Source organism: Lepisma saccharinum, chromosome 13 (genome assembly GCF_977018435.1).
Source record: "Lepisma saccharinum chromosome 13, izLepSacc3.1, whole genome shotgun sequence".
In the NCBI taxonomy this organism is placed as follows: Eukaryota; Metazoa; Arthropoda; class Insecta; order Zygentoma; family Lepismatidae; genus Lepisma; species Lepisma saccharinum.
Window position 1 is genome coordinate 19,103,430 of NC_139241.1, and position 23,716 is coordinate 19,127,145.

Genomic DNA, 23,716 nt, shown 5'->3' on the forward strand with positions numbered 1-23,716 from the left:
CACTTTGTCTTTTACAATTGTATGTTACACTTCCTTAAAAATGATAACAAACATAACCAATCCACACATCTGGATTAGCAACTAAACTTAACAAATTTGTTGGAAACTGAACCTTTAGATTATTTAAAGTTTTATACAAGACATTTCTCTCTCTATTATATTTTGAGCATTCCAGTATTATATGTTGTGCATCTGCACTTTCCCAGCCACATTCACATTTCTTATTGTTCGTTATTCCAATTTTGGATAAATGTTGCCTAGTACAGAAATGGCACGTTCTCAGTCTATTAATTAATACAATTACTTTTCTTGTAGCACTTATATGATGAAACCATGGTTTGTGTGTTTTGAATTCAGCAAATGGTCTGTATGATTCTCCAACTGTTCTAAGTTCATTTCGACACCAATCAAACCATTCATTCAGAATTTTCTTCTTTACTCTAGGGAGAAGATCCGTATAGTATAATGAAAAGTTCGTAATATGTGGAAGACACACTGCTTTCTTTGCACATTCATCTACATGAGAAGTGCCTGTAATATTACTATGAGCTTTAACCCAAGAAAACTAAATGGTTTTCCCAGATGTTTGTATTGTTTGAACTAATTGTATACAATTTATAATATAAGGGGATAATTTGTAAAGACTCTTGTAAGAAGATTTAAGCGCCTGTAATACACTTTGCAAGTCAGTAAGTATTAAGAACTTCCGTAAATTTAAGTTTTGGACATATATTAAAGCTTGGTAAATTGCGTAAGATTCTGCTGTAAATATTGAACAGTCTTGCGGAAGTCGAAATAACAGGTCTGTTTTATGTTGTGGATCGTACACTGCACATCCAACTCCTGACTCACTTTTAGATCCATCTGTGCATATGAAATAAAAACTTGGGCCATTCAGTAAAATATTCTGATATGTGCAAATAACGAGGGAAATTAATATTATCCAGAGACTGTTGAAGATAATCTAATGAAAAAACAAGCCGTGAACGCATCTGTAGAACATCCTGGTAAACTTGACAAAACGAATTATACAATTACATCCACATAGCAGCTTTTCTGTTTGTTATTTTTCCTGTTTCATGTAAGTGTATCATATTTGTTAGTACATTGTTGAAAGGATGCTCACAATATGATTTCACTTTAAAAAGCATATTTGCTGCTAACATCTTCTGTCTATATGAAGTGGAACATTCACCCGCTTCCATGTATACTACTACATTTGGAGTGCTGTTCATAACGCCTAAACATCTTCTCAAGAATTTCCTTTATATGACATCAATGGAATTCAATTTTTCTTCTGTCAAGTTACGCATTGCCAATAGAGAATAATCTATCATAGGCCGAAAATATTTTTTGTAAAATAAAAGCATAACTCGAGGATGACATCCCCACCGAGTATTTGCTATTGTTTTCAACAAATTAAACACTTTTTCTGATTTGACTTGTATTGCTTTATTTTGGTCCTTCCAAGTTAGTTTTTCATCCAATATGACACCTAAATATTTTACTCTGGATGTAATGGGAATTCTTGTTTTTTGAGACATTGAGTGAACTATTGGAGGTGTTCCCTTTTCACTAAAAATTGTAATATTAGATTTTTCCATTGAAATCGAGTTTTATTTACTTTCAAGCCACTTTTGCACTTCCAATATTTGCTCCTCTAAAACGGGGAAAATCAGTATGAATTTGTGTCGTGGACATATGGATACAGATATCATCTGCATATTGAAGATAATTGACTGTTGAAATTAATTTCCTTTTCATCCCGATCATATATATATTGAATAACAAAGGACTTAAAGGACTCCCTTGAGGTAACCCTTTGCAGGCTCAATACGGTCCTCTACTTTCACTGAAAAAGTGGGAATATACAGATATTTTACTCAGTAACTTCCATAATATCAAAACATAGTTGTGAGGTATTTTTAGCTGTTGTATTGTTTGGATTAGGATATTAATGTCTACATTATCATAAGCTGCGCTTACATATAAGAATGCAGCTAATACAATTCTGTTTCTTTTCAGGAGTCGAAAATATACAAGGAAAGAGTGATTAATCCATCTTGGCATCCTAATCCCTTTCGAAATCCTATTTGTTCGAACTGAAATATATTTTGGCTTTCTAAAAACCATTCTATTCTTTTTTGTATCAGTTTCTCAAATATCTTTCCTATAACTGACATCAAAGCTATAGGTCTATATGATTTACCTACTTGAGGGTCCTTGCCTGTTTTTAAAATTGGAATAATAAACTGTTTGGACCTATCTTCTGGTACTTTTCCATTATTTAAGAATTTATTAAAAATTGTGCACATCGCCGTTAACACTACATCTGGAAGGTGATTAATCATTGAATAAGTAATTCCATCCATCCCTGGAGCAGATTCTTTACTGTTGCCGATGATTTCATAGATTTCCTCTTTTGAAATTGGAGTTGCAAAACTTTTCGCCGAACATAGTTTTGATGTGTAACTACATAATTCATTTGGTGTTTCAATTACTCTGACTGGTACTGTAGGTATGAGTTTCTGAATAAATTCAGTCCAATGTGATTTCAAAGGGACTACATTTGCTGTACGAGGATTTTTGAGCGACCTAAACTTTTTCCACACATATCCTAATTTCATGCTTGGGTGTAAATTTTCACAAAATAATTTCCATGATTTTCTTTTTGCTTTTATGCATAATCTCTTTGATTTGGCCATAAAACGTCCGAATGCTATCCAGTTCTCCAGATTTGGTTGATGTGAGTATATTCTTGCTAATTCGGCTCTATGTAGTTTTGCTTCAGCACACTCTTCTGTCCACCAATATATCTTTGGGAAGTGTTGCTGACTACTTTTTATCACCCTGGGAATCTCAAGTCCATCGCAACCAAAATGATTTTTACTAACTCCTCATATGTAATATTATCAAGTTCTAATCCATCATCCTCTGAGAAATAAATATTTAAAAGTTTAGTATAATTAGACCAATTAGCTTTGAATACTTTCCATTTACGAATAGTTAATATTCTTTCGTTTGTTGCATGGCAATAAGCCATATAAAAATAACATGGATAATGATCGCTTGTTCTCAAGTCCATATCGGCCTCCCATGTAAAGTCTGCACAATACTTTTCTGAAATTAATGTTAAGTCTATAGATGATGGATTACTTCCAGTTCTAGGCATATGAGTAGGTGAACCATAATTTATTATAGTTAACTGTTCCGCCTCCATCCATTCAACAACAGTTCGACCCAACTTATCTGCTGCCTGTCGACTCCACAATGGGTGGTGGCAATTGAAATATCCAGTTATGATTAATGGAGTCTTGAATGAACTAATCATAGACCTTACTGTCGGGACGCGCTAGCAAGCGGCGTGGGACCACCCACTCTGGTAGCGACGTGCTGTTGCTGGATTGACCTACTTCAGGATTCTCGCGAGCCCACAGAAACATGAGGAAGGCTGAACTACTGCAGCTCCTTATGTTACACAAACCCCAGTTCCCCATATATCGAATAGACAAGCTTGCAGAAGAAGCGGGACATACTGTGGTCCGTCTCCCACCTTATCATTGTATGTACAATGCAATCGAACTTATTTGGGCACAGGTCGAAGGGCTGGTAGCACAGAGGAACACTTCGCCACCTTTTACACCGTCTAAAATTTTGCATTTGACAGAACAGGCTATCGGGGATGTGACAGCAGATAGATGGCGTTCGGCTATAGAACACACAAGGAAGATTATTTTTGAAGCATGGGAAAAGGAGGGAGTTGAAGAGCAGGAAATGGAGGATTTTGTAATTTCACTTGGGCGGGAAGACAGCAGTGACAGTAGTAGCTCAGATGAAGATGTTCCTTTACCAACCAACAATGAAGATGATCTTGGGATAGCGCCACTGCAATGGTAGCCGGTAAGCAAAAACAACTGATTCTTTAACTACTACTTCTGTTCTTTCATTCATTTTTTATGTTTTTACATACAGGTAGCCTCAAAGCATTAATAACACATGTACCAAATGTATCATTAATGTTAAGGAAATCGAGCAATTGCCAAGCGTTTCGTTGTAATTTATTGAACTCTGTATTGCCAGAGCCTGTATTCTCATATAGCTCCCAAATTATCTCACTTCACACACCCACATGTGCCTCCCCGATGGCACAGTGGTAGGATAAGTGTTGTCGCCTTGTAATCAAGTAGTCCTGGGTTTGATACCCTGTCGAGGCACATAGTGGTTCGGATCCCACTTCCAACTGTAGGTCCATTCCAGATTAGCCGTAGTGTGCATAAAGTTGACTTTAAAACACCAACTCAATCAATCAATTCACACACAATTGATTTGTTCTTGATAAATTCTTCTCCGTAATACAGTAACTCAGTTCTGTAAAATTCTGTTTTGGAGGTGAATTTTGTAGGTTCCTCAAAATATAATTTAAAAACGTGTTAACGAAACGAAGTTGTACGTAATTTGTTTATACGTAATTTGCCCTAATTTTCAAGTAATACATTTCATTTGTACGTTCTGAAGCTTCAACAATCGCAGCATGACAAAGAAGGCAAAGAGAGGTGGCATGAAATCAAAGGAGAACGATTTGCCACAGTGTTGTTCATAACACAAGACGCATTTTCTTTTGTTGGTAATTGTGATACGATACAACATAAGTAAAAAAGATGCCAGTAGCTGATGCTTGCAATGTACTATAATAAAAACACAACAAAGGTTCTTTCAGTGAAGGTTTTCGGTTGCTGTGTGGAGCAGGAAGATAAAATGTTTCATGCTTGCCAGAATGCCCGAGCTTGCCAACAGCTGACTAGCCTGTCCGTGTGTTTGTGCGAACGTGGCAACGTAGAAACCCCCCAGCCACATGGCAGCCAACGAGGAGACAGAATTTGGTCACGTTCTGCTGTTCTGCGTTCTGATTGCATGCCGCTTCTTATCGTGTCCGTACTGTAAATGCTTCACTGCAATTTTTTGCGATGTATAAGAAGATGGTATATAGATTGAGATAACGGTAAATATTTTATTCAAAATTTGCACTTGTATTCCCACTACTTCCACCCGATATTCTCGAAGAATCACTAAATTGGGATTAAATGATATGGGTTGGAATGCCAAACTTTCATGTACAAATATACCCACTCCTTTTCTGCCTTTTTGATTAAGTACTCCATGATAATTTTTTATTTCAATAGAAACTCTTTCATCTCCCCATACTTCACACACACATATAATGAGAGGATGATGGTCTTCTATCAGTTTCATGAGTTCAAGTTTCTTGAAGGAAACGAGCATAAATTCCATTGCACAAACAAAAACATATTTTGCATGTGATAACTTATTGATTATTATATTTAATGTTGAGCATCTTCATATGATTCAAGCTCTTCAATTAGTTTCAATAACTGTGAAGTAATATTTGCACAATCGACTAAAATATTTTTAATTCTCTCAAGATTATCATCCACAGTTATGTTCGACGTTAGTTTCGCCATAACTTGTAATAAACTAATCATTATTTGCTTTTGAGGGTCATATTGTGGGATGTCTGTAATTCTTGTTTTTCTGTTGTTGGCACTGACGTTGGACTGCTTTGGGAATTTAGTAAAATATAATCTGGTCTTCCTTGTTCATTCTGGATTTTAGGTTTGTCACACGGCTTTAGATTTTGCATACCTTTATTTATCATAACTTTGCTACTTTTAAATATCGTCCCAAGTCTTCAATCAGCATAATTATTGTTCATGTTGTAAAGTTGAGGTTGAGAAGATTTTCAAGAATATAAGTTTCTTGATGTCCCTGATTCCTCATCTCTTAGAGTGGCCAGCACCTCATATCTGTTACCTGTTGTAATTGCTGAACTTGGAGCTTGTACAAAGGAAGACTCTGCTTTAGTTGTTTCTAACTCTGGGAAATCTTGTAGTATGTTTGCATAAGAATAATCATTTCATTCGGTCATAAATGAACTACTAGAACTAACTTTTCTCTTTGCTTCTTGATATGAACAGCCCTCATATGCTATCACCTTCTGAATTTCTCTTTCCTCTTCCCACTTACTGCACGACCTCTCAGTTGCAAGATGATTTCCTGAGCAATTTATGCATTTAGGTACTGCAGCACATATATCATCATGTTCATAATCACCGCACCTTAGACATATCGCTTTGGACTTACAAACATCCTTTGTGTGAGAGAAACGGAAACAATTCCTGCACTGCATCACAGATTTTATTTTAGGTTGTACCTGAAATATGTTACTGAGTAGCTTTACATGTGAGGGTAACCTTTGTGATTGAAACGTTATGCTGATCAATTTGGTCGGTTTGAACACAAATTCCCCATTTTCTTGATAAATCTTCTTCTTCATTCTTTCCCCTTTGATTATTGGAATATTTCTCTCAGCCTCATCTTCATCTTGTACTTCTTCTAAATTTATATGTAACGGTAACCCATATATTAGTCCCATTCTGTGTAAAAGACTCTTCGGGATTTTGACATTTACTTTATACTTCTTCTGAAACTCTTTGTTCAAGTAAAGGTTATTTGCATCTTTGGATGTTAAAAAGTAAACTTTTGCACGCTTAGGACCTGATGCCTTAACATAATTCACCTTAATTCTAGCTTCTCTTAAGTGACTACCTAACATAATAGCACTAAAGCTACCAATATTGTGTTCCACGCATTCAACTAGAACAATATATGGGCCTTCGTACCCAGGATAGTATAAGTCAGTTTTATTCACATTGTCCTTTCCTTGCATTTTACGCTCTAATACGTTTGCTTTGAAAATTTTTGGAGCATTTACAGATTCCTCCTTTTCATTAACTCTTGCTCGATTTCGTTTTGTGTTTTGACTTTTTGGTTGCTTAGTAACCAATTCAACATCCATATCTTCTCCGTCTTTACTTGAAGATGTACCATTTTCTCCTTCCACTATTTCGTTCATGTCCATTTGGGCATCCTCTCTGTTCTTATTATTACATTCCTCGTTAGACATTTCCCTCACTTGTATGAAATTTGTTGAATTTCTTACAAAAGAGAAACTTTATCTGCATGGCCCAGAGCCTTCCATGCTATCTAGATTTTGAACACAGATTTATCTTCTTAATCACACGATTATGTGATATTAACTTACGTTTCAATAAATTCACTGTCTTATAATAACACAGAACTTAGATCCACAATTTAATCTTGAATATATCTGTAATTATATATTACACAACTAGCTAATATTTCACCACAGGCTCCCAAATGTCCACATACATACAAACCCAATTTTTATTTGATAACATTTTGCTCATCTCAGTATGCTAGAATGTCCGAAGTTTAACAGGAGGATAAGTGTTTTATACAAAACTGTACATGAACTAAAGGTACAATTTCCAGTAAATTTGACACTTTGTGGGTGAATCCAGATGTTTGAATAGGATTGTATATTTTTAAGAAACTGTAAAATGTGATTGTAAAATTGGCAGGTTTATAATTTTGTTTTATTGCTATAGCTATTGTGAAATTTGAAAAAAAATGTAAAACTATATTTATGTAAATAATACATATACCCATTAAAAAACATTAAATTTATGGACAAAAATGGCTAAAAAGTTGTTCACCCCAAAATGAATGAGCCAATGTGAAATTGTGTTTTTCAGCAGCAATTGTTGTTCCAGTTTTCTTTAACTGTTTTTATGTATGTTGTGGCTTCAGCATTGTAATATTTATTAATGTATTTAACTGATAGAAACCAAAAGTTCCATATACCATATAGTGAAAAGCTCTACTGTTAAGAAAACAGAGTAAAGAAAATTGGGAATGGAGAAATTGGTTAGCTGTAGTGTATGCAACGGTAAGTAAAGATGACCTTGGAAAGAAGGCAAACAATATTGTGGAAAGTTACACTTACTGTAGTGTAAGCTATCTAACTGTTACTCAACCAAGTGAAACAGTCTTTAACCAACTTAAAATAACTAAACTAAGCAAACCCAATCTAATTGAAATAAACACATTTAACCCTTAACTGGTGTGGTAACGGGTCAAAATGCTGTCGAGCGTGAATTTCCGTTTCTATAGTTTATGAATTTCCCAGTAGAGGACACTGGTTCTCAGTAGCAGTTTATTGTTGCAGTGTGTATTGACAGCAGTTGCTACCTGACATGTCCACTTGATTGTTTTCATATAATAGCGAGTTTGGGTCAATCTGACCCACAGCACATCGTTTACGGTAGCATTTTTTATGGCGTTTGGTGGTATGGCACGAAAAGTGAACAAAAATTTGGCCAACGATTGTGACGCTATACATTGTTTGGTTGAAAATGAAGAGTCAAATGATAATGTGGAAATTGAAATTGATGTTTCTGAGCTTGTAAGAAGTGCAAATGGCCTTTGTATAGCAAATGCACTGTGAGATTTTGCATAATATTGTGACCCAAGTTAAGTGGTGCAGAGAAAAAGAACTTTTCAATTCATGAACAATTTTACGATTGTCGGTGTTCTTATTCATGTTTGTTTTCTTAATTCTATATACTGAACAATTATCTTGAATATTAGTGAGTTCAGAAATTTGAACAGAAATATCAGTCTCTGTAAACAAGAAAAAATATGGTAAATGATAGTTGATAATTTTTTGAGCATTTTAGTGTGAAAAATTTTAAGCAAAAATATGTTTTATATACTTAATTAGCATTAACGTAATTAGTAAAAATTCAATTTTAGAATTATTTGATCATATATTCTCAAAATAAAGAAAAGAAACCCTGGGTCATTTTGACCTGCACCACACTACTAGCACAACTAACATCCACCACACCAGTTAAGGGTTAACCTATTCTAACCTAACTTAACCAAATTTAGAGGTTTCCCTCATAGTGTTGTGGTTGAGTTTTATTCATATGGGGCTGAATGGTTTGGATACACTGAGCAATAGGCCCAGTCTTAATTAGCATATCTGTGCACAAAGTAAACTTACAACACACTTGGCCCAAGTTAAGAGATCCTTGCATTACTGGGCATAACCTAAAGTAACCAAACGTAACAAAAACTAAATAACCAATCCTGACATGGTCGAAGTAAGATTGACCGTAAACCAAGAAAACTACACTACACTACCCACAAACTACATTTCATATCAAAATTTCTTCAGTAACTAATACTTAGTGATGCTTCTAACTGTGGTAATTTGTTTCTCCAATGTCCGAACCTACTCCCACAATTTGTCTCAAGTATTCAAACCTGCTTCCTAATACTTGTGGAAAATCATTAATCATTATTCGTAATCTGTCAAGTTTCTCAAGTAGTATTTCTCATTGGCTCCTTGCTCTGGTTAGTGCAAAGGTCACTGATACTTGGCAACATGATGCAGAACAATAAGATTTCTTTATTTTGCAAATAACATATTTTGTGTGTGTGAATGTACATACATACTAAGAGCCTATGTACAGTGGAACCACGATTATATGTTCTTCAGGGGACAAGCTGAAAAAAGTTAAAATGCAGGAAAATGTAAAATTGAGGAAAATTTTATAACATTTTGCTGTATTGGGACCATGAAGACTGAATGTATAATGCAGGAAAATGTAAACTTCAGGAACGTAAAATTGTGGTTCCACTGTACATACAAATACAGTATATCCATATATGTGCTCTAATTCCAAAAGAGTAATGCCACAATGAAATCCTTAACATGATTGTTATCTTCACCAAGTTATGGCTTAACTGTACTCTTCTGACATGTTGCATCTCAAACCAGGTATATCTTTTTCTGTGGTATGTATTGTCACTGCATTGTTTCTTGACCCTGCACTTGTCATGATAGCTTCAGCATATTTGGCTATAGGTACATTGCATATTCTGTAAGTTATTTTCATACATTACTGTCTGCCATAGGTTTAACTAGCAGAGCTGAAGGGGTCTGGACACCCTTGACTTATAACGGACAACCCCCACCACCCTGATATTTCTCAATGGACATTAGAATTTCTCATTTCACACACATGTAAGTAATTTGTACATAATATTCAGCCAACTTGGACTCGCCCAAAATAAACTCCTAAGCTCCGCGTGAGGTTAAGTTTGCAGCAGGTTTTATGTATTAATCCATGCCAGAACAGAGCTCGGAATCATCCGTGCCAGTCTTGCCTGAACCACCGAGCTCTTCGTATCACAGACAATGAGAGAATCGGCAGTATTGCCAACCTCTTAACATATCAAAACCCCTACATGCATATCAAGCGGAATGCATTTTTGCTTCTTTTTGTCTCCTGAACCATACAATTTTTAAAGTACTTTCTGTGCATAGATTATGTAATAAATGTGTCCCTACTTAATATAAATCGCGAAATATCTGTGAAACATGAGGGCATGTGTGTATGTGTCGAGCACGCGCAAAAGAAAAAAACAAAGGTAAAAGTAAACGATAGGCCCTTCTTGAATTTAGTGAGTTATTGTTTCTCGTTTAGAAAGAAAGAAATTTATGAAACTCTTGGTTGCTTCGTTCGCAGTACATACTTTACTATAAGATACACACCCTTCAAGTTTATACTACCAAAAAAGCATGATTTGTTATATACAATGTAGTGAATTGTCTGCTACTATTTCTCTGTTTGGTGTCAATTTATGAATCACTTCACTAAACCAGGAGCCAAATGTTGGTCTGTCCATTTCTTGGTGATAATCACCCTTCCCTTTCATTGCACGGAGAACAGTAAACATGCATCTTCAACAAAACCTTCATTGCCGCCAGTGCGTGAAACAATCAGCCTCCCACGTCGTTGGTTGCTTCAGCCCTGGCAGTGGTTTTGCATGCTCTCACGGTTGAATCAATGTACAACCCGCGTTGACGCATGCCTCGTCCAAATAATTAACATGTTTTTTTTTTCATGGCGATATATTTTAATACCGCGGAGATTATTTTGTCATCAAACAACAAACACTCGTTTTCTCCTCCTAAACTCAACCACAAATCATTCAACATCCGAGACACAGTTTGTGCGAACATTGACGGCAAATCACCTCATGCCCTGTTTTATTTTGGTCTTGTTGACGTAAGGAGGAATATGTATTTAAAACAACTTGTTTAACTTTAAAGAGCTTTTTCCTTCCTGTGTTATTCATGCCACTGGATGCAATATCACTTATATGGTGTTGCCACTACAGTTGTGTCAGAATTAGTGCATTAAGTGTGACTTATATCATAGCCAGAACAAAGGTTTTTCACAAGCAATTTGCCCATTTGTTTTGTTATGTTAACTTCACTGTCATCCTCAAATTTGAACATGTAACTTACTATGATCTGTATACTTAACAAAACAATTGAAACAACACTTTCATGTTGCATAACTTCTACATACTCTATTTCCATTTAGAATAAGAACAAATTGAACAACCATGCACATGCAATTGTCAATGACCCTGTCAAGGCATGTTTTGTCAAGTTGTGACAACTGTGGTGGCTGCTTCATTGTTCTCATTGGTTTTCATGGACTCGCTCATGTAAACGCATCTGCAATTTTGTCACAGAGTCAAGTCACATGACTCCTAATAACATGCATTATATTAACCTTTATGTGTGTTTGTGTCCAACAAAAAGCTTGTATGTGTATACATAATTAGGCATACCATTAAAACATACAACTAATTTAATTATGAATATATTTCAATCTATTTTATTTGTCTTGAATAATCGTGAGAGCTTTTATGTCAATATTTGAAAGAAATTTGAAATATTAGGTGTACAAGTTAATTCTCAGCCTTTTTTAAAGAAAAAAATGTTTATTCATGAAAAATATTCTTACATTTTAATCCTTGAAGCAATCTTCATTGGAATTTATACACCTTGCCATCTTTAGGGCATCAATGGCAGTTTGAGTCTATAAACTCAATAATATTATTTCCCACCTCTTGAAGGTTTCTGAAGAGGGAGTCTACTAGCTGATGCTGCAGGAACCGGAATAGGAAGTTGTCTAAAGAGGCCATTTCATGGAAATAAGCTGCATTAGGCAGAATTTCCCAACCCAAACATAGGACCTCCTTAGTTCATTTTGTCATGCTCAGCCTGCCGTTATCATACAGAAATATAACCTTCCTAGTCCCACTCTCGGTAAATGGTCTTTTCCTCTCCACTTTGTTACTCAAATGAATTAGTTGATGTTGATTTTTTTATTTTCGTTCATCAGTTGCTCCATTTCTTCATTCTCCACTTTCTTTGGCTGTCCAGGACGTCTCCTTCCTGAAACCATATCTTGCAGGGGCTGTATGATACATCATCTTCATCCAAAGCCGAACAAAAAATTCCCTTCTCCTCAATAGCATTTTTGTTCAGTTGATATGCAAAAGGCATGTGGTGCCTGACATGCTGCTTCTCGAACAACATTGTCCTCATTATTGTTTTCTTTTTGTTACATCATCTACCTTTTTAGGTTGGTATTGGAGTGCCGAAACATGGTAGGGACATTTCAAATTTGAACAATCACAACAGTAAAGTACAATAGGTCAATTAATTTAGGGGCCAAGAATAAATTTGTACATCTAATAAAACTTTACCCAATATCATTCCTAATTTCAGTACAATGCAGTACCATTCTCACCAATCTACGCAATAGCTCCAAAATATTTTCAAATATTGAGGTTAGTTTCTGGAAATTATTTGCAAAAAAAAAATATTGTTTCCATAAATTTGACTACTTAGCTTTTTTACACATGTCTCTCTTTAAAAAAGTAACTGCAATGTTTCATGTTGCAGGTCTTGCTGCTTGAAAGTGCTGGTCAATAATCACATCAATTCTATGATCTGAAATCGAACACGATGGGACCAAAGCCAAAACCATTAGATAGCAAGAATCGAGATGATTCTCCCCATGGATCCAAGACTTTATTTGACCCTGTAATAATTGAGAGCAAAACAGCCAACACTGCCATCCTTGCCCTAAGCAGCATAGAGGATGCAGTGGTGGTACGTGCAATTTCTGCATTAGATAAATTTGCAACCAAGGATGAGCAGAACCTGTTAACACTTTTCGAGCTTGGAATTCTTCATCATTTGTTGCCTCTTTTGTCACATCAAGATGTGACAGTGAGGCGATTTGCAATGAAGTTCCTTGGTCAAATGGCTCAGGCTTCAGTGGTGAGGAAAATATTGCTTGACGAAGGCCACATTCTGCTTTTCATGTCACTGCTGAAGGAACACGAAGATGTCGTCATTCATGAGTTTGCTACACTGGTGCTTGCTGAGCTAACAGCTGATATCTTAGGTACACGAGAATTCCTTAATTACAACTATCTACCTGTCATATTCCAGAGGTTAGCTAATTCAAAAGATCCTGATGTCCAGAAAAATTCCATTCAAATTATGTATAATATTCTGCAAGATTCAGAAGCAATTGAATGCTTTAGAGATTTCTCTGAATGGAAGTTTGAACCATTAATTGCATTATTTAAGAGTGATTACCCAGTAATCCAAACACTAGCCATGAAGTTAGTTTCCATTCTGACCAAATACCCTGACATGGCTGCACTTTTCAAAGAAAGCAATGGATTACAGGAAACAGTCGGCATCTTGGAAAAAAGCGAATGGTCAGATGTGCATACAGACCTTCTCAACATCCTCAAGAACTTCGTTAAGACTATATCCGATGCTGAATACCTTGCACACATCAATGCATTCAGAAAGTTAGTAGATTACATCAGGCAATCAAAAAATCCTTTACTTCAGGAGAGTGCAGTGGGAGTAATCGTAGAGGTAGCTAAACTGGATTTTGCACGTGCTTTACTGTATGAACAGGGTACAGAGCTTCTCATGGTGGATGAATTGTTTAACGCCAGCCCTGGAGTACAAACGATGGCTGCTCTTGGCATTGTACAGATGGCAAAGCATGCAGAGGCTGTGCAGAGCATTATGAAGAATAATCCAGTGAAACAAATCATGTTGCTTCTTGTAGAAGAGGCAAATCCTCCAGTGTTACGACAAGCTGTATCCCAAGCACTGGCTGTCCTCTTGCAGAGTGGGAACGAATCATGTGCAATTTTCCGAAACGAGAATGGCATACAGGAGATTCACAAAATTGTACAGAGTGGAACGCAGGAAGAAATATCCGTCAATTTACTAAATTGCTTGACCATATTGTCGGTGCACAACGATATCCGTGTCGAAATTGCAGGACCTCAACTAATGCAGACGCTCATGTCGTGCTTGGAGAAAGGGAGTTACCAGTTGAAGATTGCTGCGTGTGAAGCTCTATGCGGTTACATGTGCGAAGCTTGCGTACGTGATTTATTTGTCAAAATGTCAGGACCGGCATGGATAACAAAATGTCTGACTTTGAACAACGTTCCTTTGAAGCTGGCTGCGGCGACTGCTATTAAAATTGCAGGTTCAGATAAAAATGTCGCAACCGCTTTTATTGGGAGCGGAGCTCTCAATGAGCTAGTCGTACAAAAGCATATGAAGATCTATCCTGTGTGGGAGTCCACAATGCGGACGTTATTCAACAACAGCCTCTCTGCAAAGTTTTCGCTGACTGGACGCTTGGAGCCAACAGACATCACGAACGATTTGTTTTATGCTGCACCAAGGCCAATAGCTGGAGAAAAATTTCCTATGCTGAAAGATATACTTGCCCTCTCGGTCTCCCCAATTAGACCCATATACATTGCTAACTTCACACAAGAGGTTGTGCAACAGTCTATAATGTATGAAGTTACACAAGAAACGTCACCTCAGACAGAAGCTCAAAAAAGAATTTCCATCAGGAAAACACGGCACAGAAGCACCGTCCATATACCAAAAGAAACCCTGCTTAGTGTTGTGCCTCCTCCTGCAGAAGATGACCTTACTCCTCATGCAAGTCTGACCCCTGACCCTTATCTTATTGGCTATGTGGAAGAGTTGAAGACTCGAACAGCAGACCTTGCGAGCATAGAAGAACAAGCATCTGAAATTGCACAGTTTGTAGCAGAGAGAATGTGTGGACAAGATCAAGAAATGAAATGCATCAATCACTTCTGTGAACTCCATCTTGCAGAAATTAAGAAAGATCTGGGAACGAATCTGATTCCTCTTGGATACATCAGGATAGGCAGTTTCGCCGAGCGTGCAATCTTATTCAAAGTCCTTGCGGATAAAGTAGGCTTTCCCTGTGCTCTCGTTCGAGGTCCTTATGACAGAACATGGGTGGAGGTCACTGTTTTACCAGAAGACAGTGAAGGATATCCAACTCACATGATTCGTCCAAACTACATTGTTGATTTGATGTATGACGTAGGATGTCTTCTGGCCCTTGATTCACCTAAAGGCGAAATGTACATGGCTAAGATTATTTAGACTCTCATGTAGTCAACTGCATTTATTGGTGGCAATTATATTGTAATTTCCTTTATGTAATTTTGTAGTGCATTTAACCAGTAGCGTTTGTAGTAAGTTTCAGTATATACAGATACGAATTTTGCTGTTGAACCTTGAAAAACTGTATTTATTTTCACTCAACATGTTAATTATTAATACAAATTTGGCAATTTCAATGTAATTAATTTTAGGCTCAATAAGTCTTTGCAGATTTTGTAGTTACAGTTTCATACCAGACTTAATAACAATAAGCCTACATGTAGTGATTGAACATTATAATTTCTGAATGCATTCGCACGTTTCACATGTTAAAACATTGAGTACATAAAATGTTCACTCACTTCAATGGTTTTATTGTTATTAGTTTTAGGATCTACATATATATTGTTTCCTCCCCGCCTTATTTGTCATTTCCTTATCGGGATCTATACAGGGTATTCCTGTGACCGTGTTACAGACTTGCAGGGATGATGAAAGGGAACAAACGCGACAAAATGAGATAGGGAACCCTGGTCCGGAAATGCCCCAGTTAAAAATTACAAGCCATCTGGGGAAGTGGAAAACAAACACAGAAGAATCACTGTAGTGGCTTTAATGCACCCATTATTACAGCATTATTATCAATACAGGCATGACACCATCCCAATAAGATCTGTTGCATCCGCTCTAATATTCCAGGAGTTGTTCGAACCAGATCACAGGCTGCAAGGATTCTTGCCAAGAGTTCCTCTACATTAATCACAGGTGTATCGTAGAAAACACTTTTGATATGCCCCCACAAAACAAAAATCAAGTGGAGTCAGATCAGGTGAACGGGCAGGCCAAGCAACAGGTCTGCGCCTCCCTATCCACCATTGTGGGAAGGTCTGCGTCAAAATATCACGAGCACCAGCTACGAACTGGGCCGGGACCCCATCATGCTGAAACCATATGCGTTGACGAACAAGAAGTGGGACATGTTAGAATAACTCAGGGAGAATGTCTCTCAGAAACACAGTGTACACTGGTCCAGTTAATCGTAGCGGTAAAAGATACGGACCTATTAAATGTTCGCCGACAATGCCCACCCACATGTTTACAGCAAATCTGTCATGATGGCCCTTCACGATTGTGGCACAGGGATTTTCATTGGCCCATACATGGCTATTGCGACTATTCAGCATTCCGTCTCTCGTGAAACATGCCTCATCAGTGAAAAGCACATAGGCATGGAAATGGGGGTTGACCACACAGCGCTGCAGTAACCATTCACTAAACACGACACGGGGTGCAAAATCAACTGGACCCAAGGCATGAACATGCTGTGGATGATAAGGGTGCAGCTGTTGCTCTCTCAGAACTTTCCAAACAGTACTATGGGCCACACCAATTCCACGTACCACAGCCCATGTACTAATGGATGGTTGTCCTTCCACCCGATCCAGCACTGCTTCTTCAAGGTCATGTGTCCTTGCAGGTCTTTGTCCTCCTTGCTTGTGGAATTGAGGTCGCACTTGCCCCGTTTCCTGTAATCGTTGGAAAAGTCTGGGAAACATGGTGTGCGCTGTATGTCTGCACCATGGATATGTGGTCCGATACAACCTTTCTGCTTCCCTACAGTTCCCATTTGCTTGTCCATACACAAACACCATATCAGCCAGTTCCTCTAGGGTATGCTCCATTGCACTGATTGCAGCTGCAACACTCGTGCTTCCAGACTACACACGTCGAGTTTGACATTACGTCTTCTCCAGGGTATGCACAGTGGATTCTTTCCCTTATTTTTATGGTTTCCTTTCCACGTTGTGCATGGTTGCCTGCCCTTCGAAGGTTTTGGCTTGTAACTTTTGACTGGGGCATTTCCGGACCAGGGTTCTCCATCTCATTTTATTGCATTTGTTCCCTTCCATCATCCCTGCAAGTCTGTAACATGGTCACTGAAACACCCTGTATATAGAAAAGACCTCCAGCTACATACCTGTGTTCTTGCGACTTTACTGTTAACGCACTGAATTCTAAATCTGAACTGACCTTGATTTTTCTTTTTGATCTTCTCAGATCGGTTCAGTTGCTTAGATATACAAATTTCAATACGTGTCAATTCAGTTCAAGCTGTCAGGCTGGTACCTTTGCACAGAATGATGCAATGGATTTCATAAGGTCTGCATTCTAAACTGACTAGAACATCCCATCATGCTTTTCTTATATCGATCTTCTAATTTTTACTTACAAGTCAACAATACAGTTGAGAATATTCATAAGTAGAAAAAAGTACAAATTAGAAAGTCAAATACAGAAATCTTGTGAAAATCGGCTAAATTTGCTAATCGAGGTTCACTTTAATCTCATTGATATGATAACCAAACAAAGGTTCAAACTTTTACATGTTTTATTTATTGTCCTTGAGAAAAAATTATACACATACAAAGTGTGTCACATTCTCTTCACATTCATCTTACAGTGAAAGAAGCAATTATAGAAACTTGAAGCATATATAGGCAAGGTCACCATGGGGTGTAAGCCATTTCAGTTCCTTTTTTTTAAAAAAATAAATAGACTCAAGGAATTTTAGGTCTACAATACATAATATTATGTTACTAATAAAACAAAAGCTGGAGAAAGGTACCCTTATATGATGGTAATGGCTGTCTGTCCATCTGTCAACTATTTCTATCTCTGAAGATTAGCATATGCATGATTTTTTTTTTGAAGGGGCTGCTATTGTAATGCTGAATATTACATAGCTGCATTCTAAAGGGGGCGGGATATCCAATATTTGGTAATTACCATTTTTAACCTTTGTTTTGAAAGTTGTTTAACATTTAGTGGGTGGCTGCTTTTAATCGATACCACCTCCATGCACCAGTAATTGACACACCTTATATTGAAACCTACACATGATATTTCAGTTCTGTATTTTTTGTTCATTAGTATACATATGAAGGTATACAATACATCCATTGTTTCTGTTGTTAACAAGCCGAGATTCAAAAAGTTTTGTTACCCTTGTAATATTATGGGATAGATTTATAAAAATTCCTTTATCTCCTAAACCAGTTTTTTTTTTGTTTGAAAATTTTAAATTTCACATGTAATAAGGTATAAAAAGCAACACTTCAAGCGACTTGTGACGATCTACGTTCCAGGGGGATGCGGGGCGAAGTCCTGATTTTTTAAATTTGCCCCCAGCATGTAGCAGCAATTAACTCATCATTTCTGCTGCTCTTATAAATTGTTGTCATTTTTTTCCACAAGAATTATAATTCTGTTTTCAATGAAACTTTGCATGGTTGTAGAAGTGTACCACTGCTGCATAGTACAATTTTTTTTTATTCACTTCGGTCTATTGTGGCCACGGGTGTGCCATGCCAAATGCCAATTTTTTTAAAAAAAATCGATTTTCTTCTTCTTCCTTACACACTAATTACTGGGAGGCACAATGTATAAATTTCACCTCCGCTAGAAGCTCTTGTCTTTCCGAAGAAAATCAAGAAAGATTTCTTGATGACAATTTCTATGACAATTAGTTCTCAAGTTACATTTTTTTTTTTTTTGGCAAGTTTGAAAAGCATGCGCTTGAAATGTTGTTGCCGTAGAAGCTTCCATGTGGGAGAGGCTCCTGCCTTCTAAAGGCTAAAGAGAAAAATGTTGATCAAGGGTCATTTTAAGGGAAGTTTACATTTACCACTTTGTTTTTTGCCACATTTGCCCAAGATCTTTACTACTTTCATTTGAAAATTTTGATTTCTAATTATTTGGGGGGGGGGGGGTAACAGCCCCATAAGCTACCCCTTACATATGTCAGTGTGTCTGAATCTAAGAGAGCTGTAAAGACGCATCACACTATGATTCCACGGGTTTTGTTTGTGAGTGTCCATTCATCATATCATCACTCATCCCCATCTTCGCAATTAGCCAAAACTGGCAGAAAAGCAAAGTAAAATAAAATATAGACCACTGTACAAAATAGTAGTTCAATTTATAACCAATAAATGAACTTTATTGATGATCCAGCCATGAGAAACAATTGATGACAACTGACCCATTATTGAAAATCTCAAATGGAAATAACTAAAATTTTCTAAATTAGAAAATCTGGCATATGCCAATTATTTTTATTGGCCTGTCTATTTATCTATTGGAAGTCAACAATTGATAGATTTATAATATGGCAATGACTCCAAAACCATTCAATTTTTAAAAAAATTGAAAGATTTGACTGCTGTTACATTTATATTGGATGTTCTAGATAACTATGAAAAACGACCAATGCACACTGATTTCTCAGAAACCACAAAAGATACACACATAATATTCAGTGGAGAGGAACATCTGATACAAAGGTTCTGAATCAGAGTGCCTGTCTGTCTTTGGCAGTCAAACATATAAAATTCAACAAATGATAAATGTCTAAGCTTAGATATCTAACAATTGAATATAAGTACAAACATGTAATGATATTAATGTAAATATTAACCCAATTCTACAAAATCTTCTTCAATTGATCTGGCCATGCCAACAATTAATCCATTCAATATCGGTTGATGGGTCTGGTGCAGGGAATATAAATCTGCTAAGAGTTATTAAAACTATTTGCTGAGCTCCCTGGCACTCTTAACCTACAATTCCACTTAGTTCTAATAATGCATATGTGGTTAGGTTAGGAGGGCCTTGTCTGAGCTCTTAGCTTTAGTTTTAGTGATTGCTATCAGCTGGATGTGCCATGCACCAGATCCATCTTTTGATGCTTAGAAACTGCCAGAGATGCAACAATAAAATTTTGTAGACTGAAAGGGACAAGTTCTAATGCTCTCTGCATGAAAATAGTCGTCAAGGTCACGTGTTTTCAGAGCTTCTCCTTGTCTACTCCACACCTCTGACCCTCTAGAGTTGCCACAGTTCTTGTAAGCTGCTCAGTTGACACTTTGGTCTTTTTATGTACCCAGTTGATTGCATCTTCGCTGGTGTATTGTGTACAGATTATTTGGTTTTGTATTCATTATGAATGACACTGAGCAGCAGCATCCTACTTGTGGTGCATTAGCAGGTGGAAGTGTAGGTGGTGGATGTGCCTGTCAAACGGACATTAAAAAACAAATCATTGGAAATGTTTACACGTTTTTCAGAAATCTTGCATATAACAAAACAGCAAGGAACAACAACTTTGCACAAATACAAAAACTGACGTTGGAAGCTTGCGGGATTTCTGAAAAGTCTGTACAACATACAAGCAGTACTTTAACTTTGGCAGAGGCTCGAAGTGTGAACATTGGCTTTGTTCACGAAGCAAGAGTAATAAATGGGAACAATTGGACGATTTTAACAAAGATGTAGTCCACAGGATTGTACTAGAGTACTACGACCCCACGGTTAGAAAAATCAAGGAATTCAATTTCTTTCGCATTTGAACTTCAGATTTTTTTAAAAATTGTGCTTTATACTTATTAAATTTTCCTGCCTATTTAGTTGCATTTATTTCCTCATAGAGCAGGAGTGGCGCTGAGAGGGTGCACCCCATTAGTTTTCTTCTGCTTCCCATTTTAAAATCCATGTTTAACCAAAAACACTATTAACTCTTGCAATGCCACATTACGTTCCAACTTATTAAGTCCTTGTCATATTGAGCATAGAATGTTAGGTATTGAAATGAACATTTCCATAAAAAGTAAATTCCCTGACTTTTCCAGGATTTGCAGACTGGTAGACATTCTGTGATCATGTACAGATAAAAAAAATACTGATATTCTATTGATCAGATATAAAATTGCGAAAATATCATGAAGAGCCTGATTTGTTTGCTTACCACCCATAAATCAATGTATGTAACCAAGGGGACTGTATCAGGTATTCTTTCGAAAAATGAACCGTATATTTTAACTTCACATCAGGGGGATACAAATTATACATTTACATTCATCAAAATAAGACAATAGCAGAAGTTTGCACTAAATTTCAGAAAATTGGCAAATTTACCAATATACGTATGATTGATGTCTCATCCCTACCACTTGCTATTTTGCAACCAGTTGACTATGTTCAGTATTCCATAAGTCCCTCTCCCTTGAAAAAAAAAGCATAGGAGGAAGTTATTAAACATGTTTTTATTTCTGTTAATATGTATTTACAAGACACTTAGTACACAAATAGATATTACAAAATTATTCATTCATTGTCAGCATTTGTGAAAAAGTCACAATGTGCTTTTGCACAATATATGATACAAAAACTATAAAATCATCCAAAAACTCAAAATAGAAAGGGGAAAACCCATGTGAAAAATTTTAGAATCAAATATATTTTGCTGCGATAAGTTCTTGTCAAACAATAGTGTCAGTCTTACTTGAAAAATCATATGCTGAATTTATACATTTTATTTTATTACAGATAACTGATATTATTATAATAATAATTATTATTATGGACTTCTTACTAATAACTAAAAATCACTAACCAACAATGTAAATATTTCAAATTTAACATTTGCATGTGAACATAAAATAATAATTATTGTCTGATGATTGCGTAATAATTTTCACATTTATCACACAAATGTATTAATGTATGTTAGTGGTTACCTGAATATAAGTGCACTTTTGTAAAAATCCCCACAAGTCACAAGTTCAATGTGTTTCAATCCACTCACATTTATTGACAAAAAGTTATAAATAATTCATACACACACATTTCTTGGCACACTCCTACACCTCTATCTAAAACACAAAAAATACTGAAAATAATCTTTATATGTGTACAATGATTGGCACTATCCTGCTATCAAGTTCTCATTACTGATTGAAATTAATATTTTACAAATGTAATCAGTAAATCTCTATGAAATTTATACTAGTAATAATTGAAAAATGGAATTAAATATATTACACATCTAGAACACACTTTAATGGTAGTTTTTAATTAAAAAGGAAACATAAAGTAGGACCGTACTGAGGGTTAAGATAGGGGAAGGGACTTGGTAGAGTGAGGGGAGGGTACCAATCCATAATCCTGCCTAGGACACCAAAATATCTAGCTACAGGGCTGACATAGAGAGAGAGAGAGAGGTGATCTATAGACAGATCAAAATGGTCACAAGAAAATGGCATTCCATAAATATAAAAAAATCAAATTCATACAATATCCTGATGCCAAAAACTTGTACCTTTTACACCATTAAATACAACTGAAAATGTCCTTCAGGAATGTTACAAAACGATGCTGATGTCACAGCTTAAAGCTTACATCAGGTATGGTAGACCTGCTGTATTTATCAAACAGTGCACTCATATGCACATACGGACTGCAGAGTATGCAGCAGTACTGTAGCATTGTAAGAGGGGGACAGAGGCAGAAAGCTTCTTCGGTTACGTTCATGCAGTGGAGACCTCTCATCATCCGATTCAAGTGTGGCATTGTAATCATGGCAGGAGAAACAGGAGGTGGTCCAACAAAAAGGCACATCTTTCCCCCACAGCATTTTTCACGTCTCGATACAAGAGCTCCCCTACTGCTTTTTTGCTTGCTGGGCTTGAGAAGCAGTGTGTAGGTGGTAAACTTGTACCTGAACTCCACACAAATACTACTGAATCTCTGGGAATGAGTTTATTCTTATCTTTTTTTTATATATATCAGTTTCAACAGTATATTTATTTTTATATTTCATATCATTTCTTGATTATTTTTCTCCTGTTGCAGTTTTTGAAAATTGAAATAAAAATACTGAACCAACAGTGGTACATATATATTTCAACCCTGAAACTCCACACTTAAACCTCTGAAGACCACTATAGATATAGTATGTTAACATTATAACTGAATGTATATTATGGACGGAGTTTGACACGTACAAGGGAACAAATTGTGTAGAGAATTATTCAAAATTTAAAACAAAACCAACAATATTTCCTGCATTTTGATAACAAAACAGTGACTTCATTTTGTTTATAGGAACATTTTTTTGTTAAGATAGCCATAAAAAAACACACAAGAATACATATATATATATTAAAATAAAATGATTAGAAATTCAAAGCTAAAACAACAATTCATCTCATTAAATTGGTCCCTTGAATATATCAATTATGAACATGTGTGATAAAGGAACTCACCTTGTTAAAAACAATCTTACATGACTTAACATTTAAAAAGTTCCCAAGATGCTCCTTTGTACAATGCCATTTATGTACAAATATAGTGAAAAATAATGCTATCCTACATTAACACTGAATAAAAACATAGATAAACTATACAGTGTTCGATAAGATACAACCGTTTTCAAAGGGTGCACACTTGATATCTTAATTAGAGCTGAGCCGATACCACTTTGAACCTATACTCGCACCGATACCGATACTTTTAAAATTCCAATTTAAAATAACAAAGGCTATTTTTTATATATATATATCTATGTGTGTGCGCTGTTGCAAT

The 23,716-nt window shown here is 36.3% G+C and overlaps 1 protein-coding gene across 1 annotated transcript; it reads left to right on the forward strand.

The window, feature by feature from the left end:
- The first annotated feature begins 7,647 nt into the window (after positions 1-7,647).
- Positions 7,648-15,474, forward strand: LOC145996886 (armadillo repeat-containing protein 3-like). The gene is made up of 2 exons (XM_083133441.1): positions 7,648-7,828; positions 12,719-15,474. Exon 2 carries the CDS (start codon positions 12,782-12,784, stop codon positions 15,293-15,295), a length of 2,514 nt encoding a protein of 837 aa, XP_082989567.1. The 5' UTR covers positions 7,648-7,828; positions 12,719-12,781; the 3' UTR covers positions 15,296-15,474.
- The last annotated feature ends 8,242 nt before the right edge of the window (positions 15,475-23,716 follow it).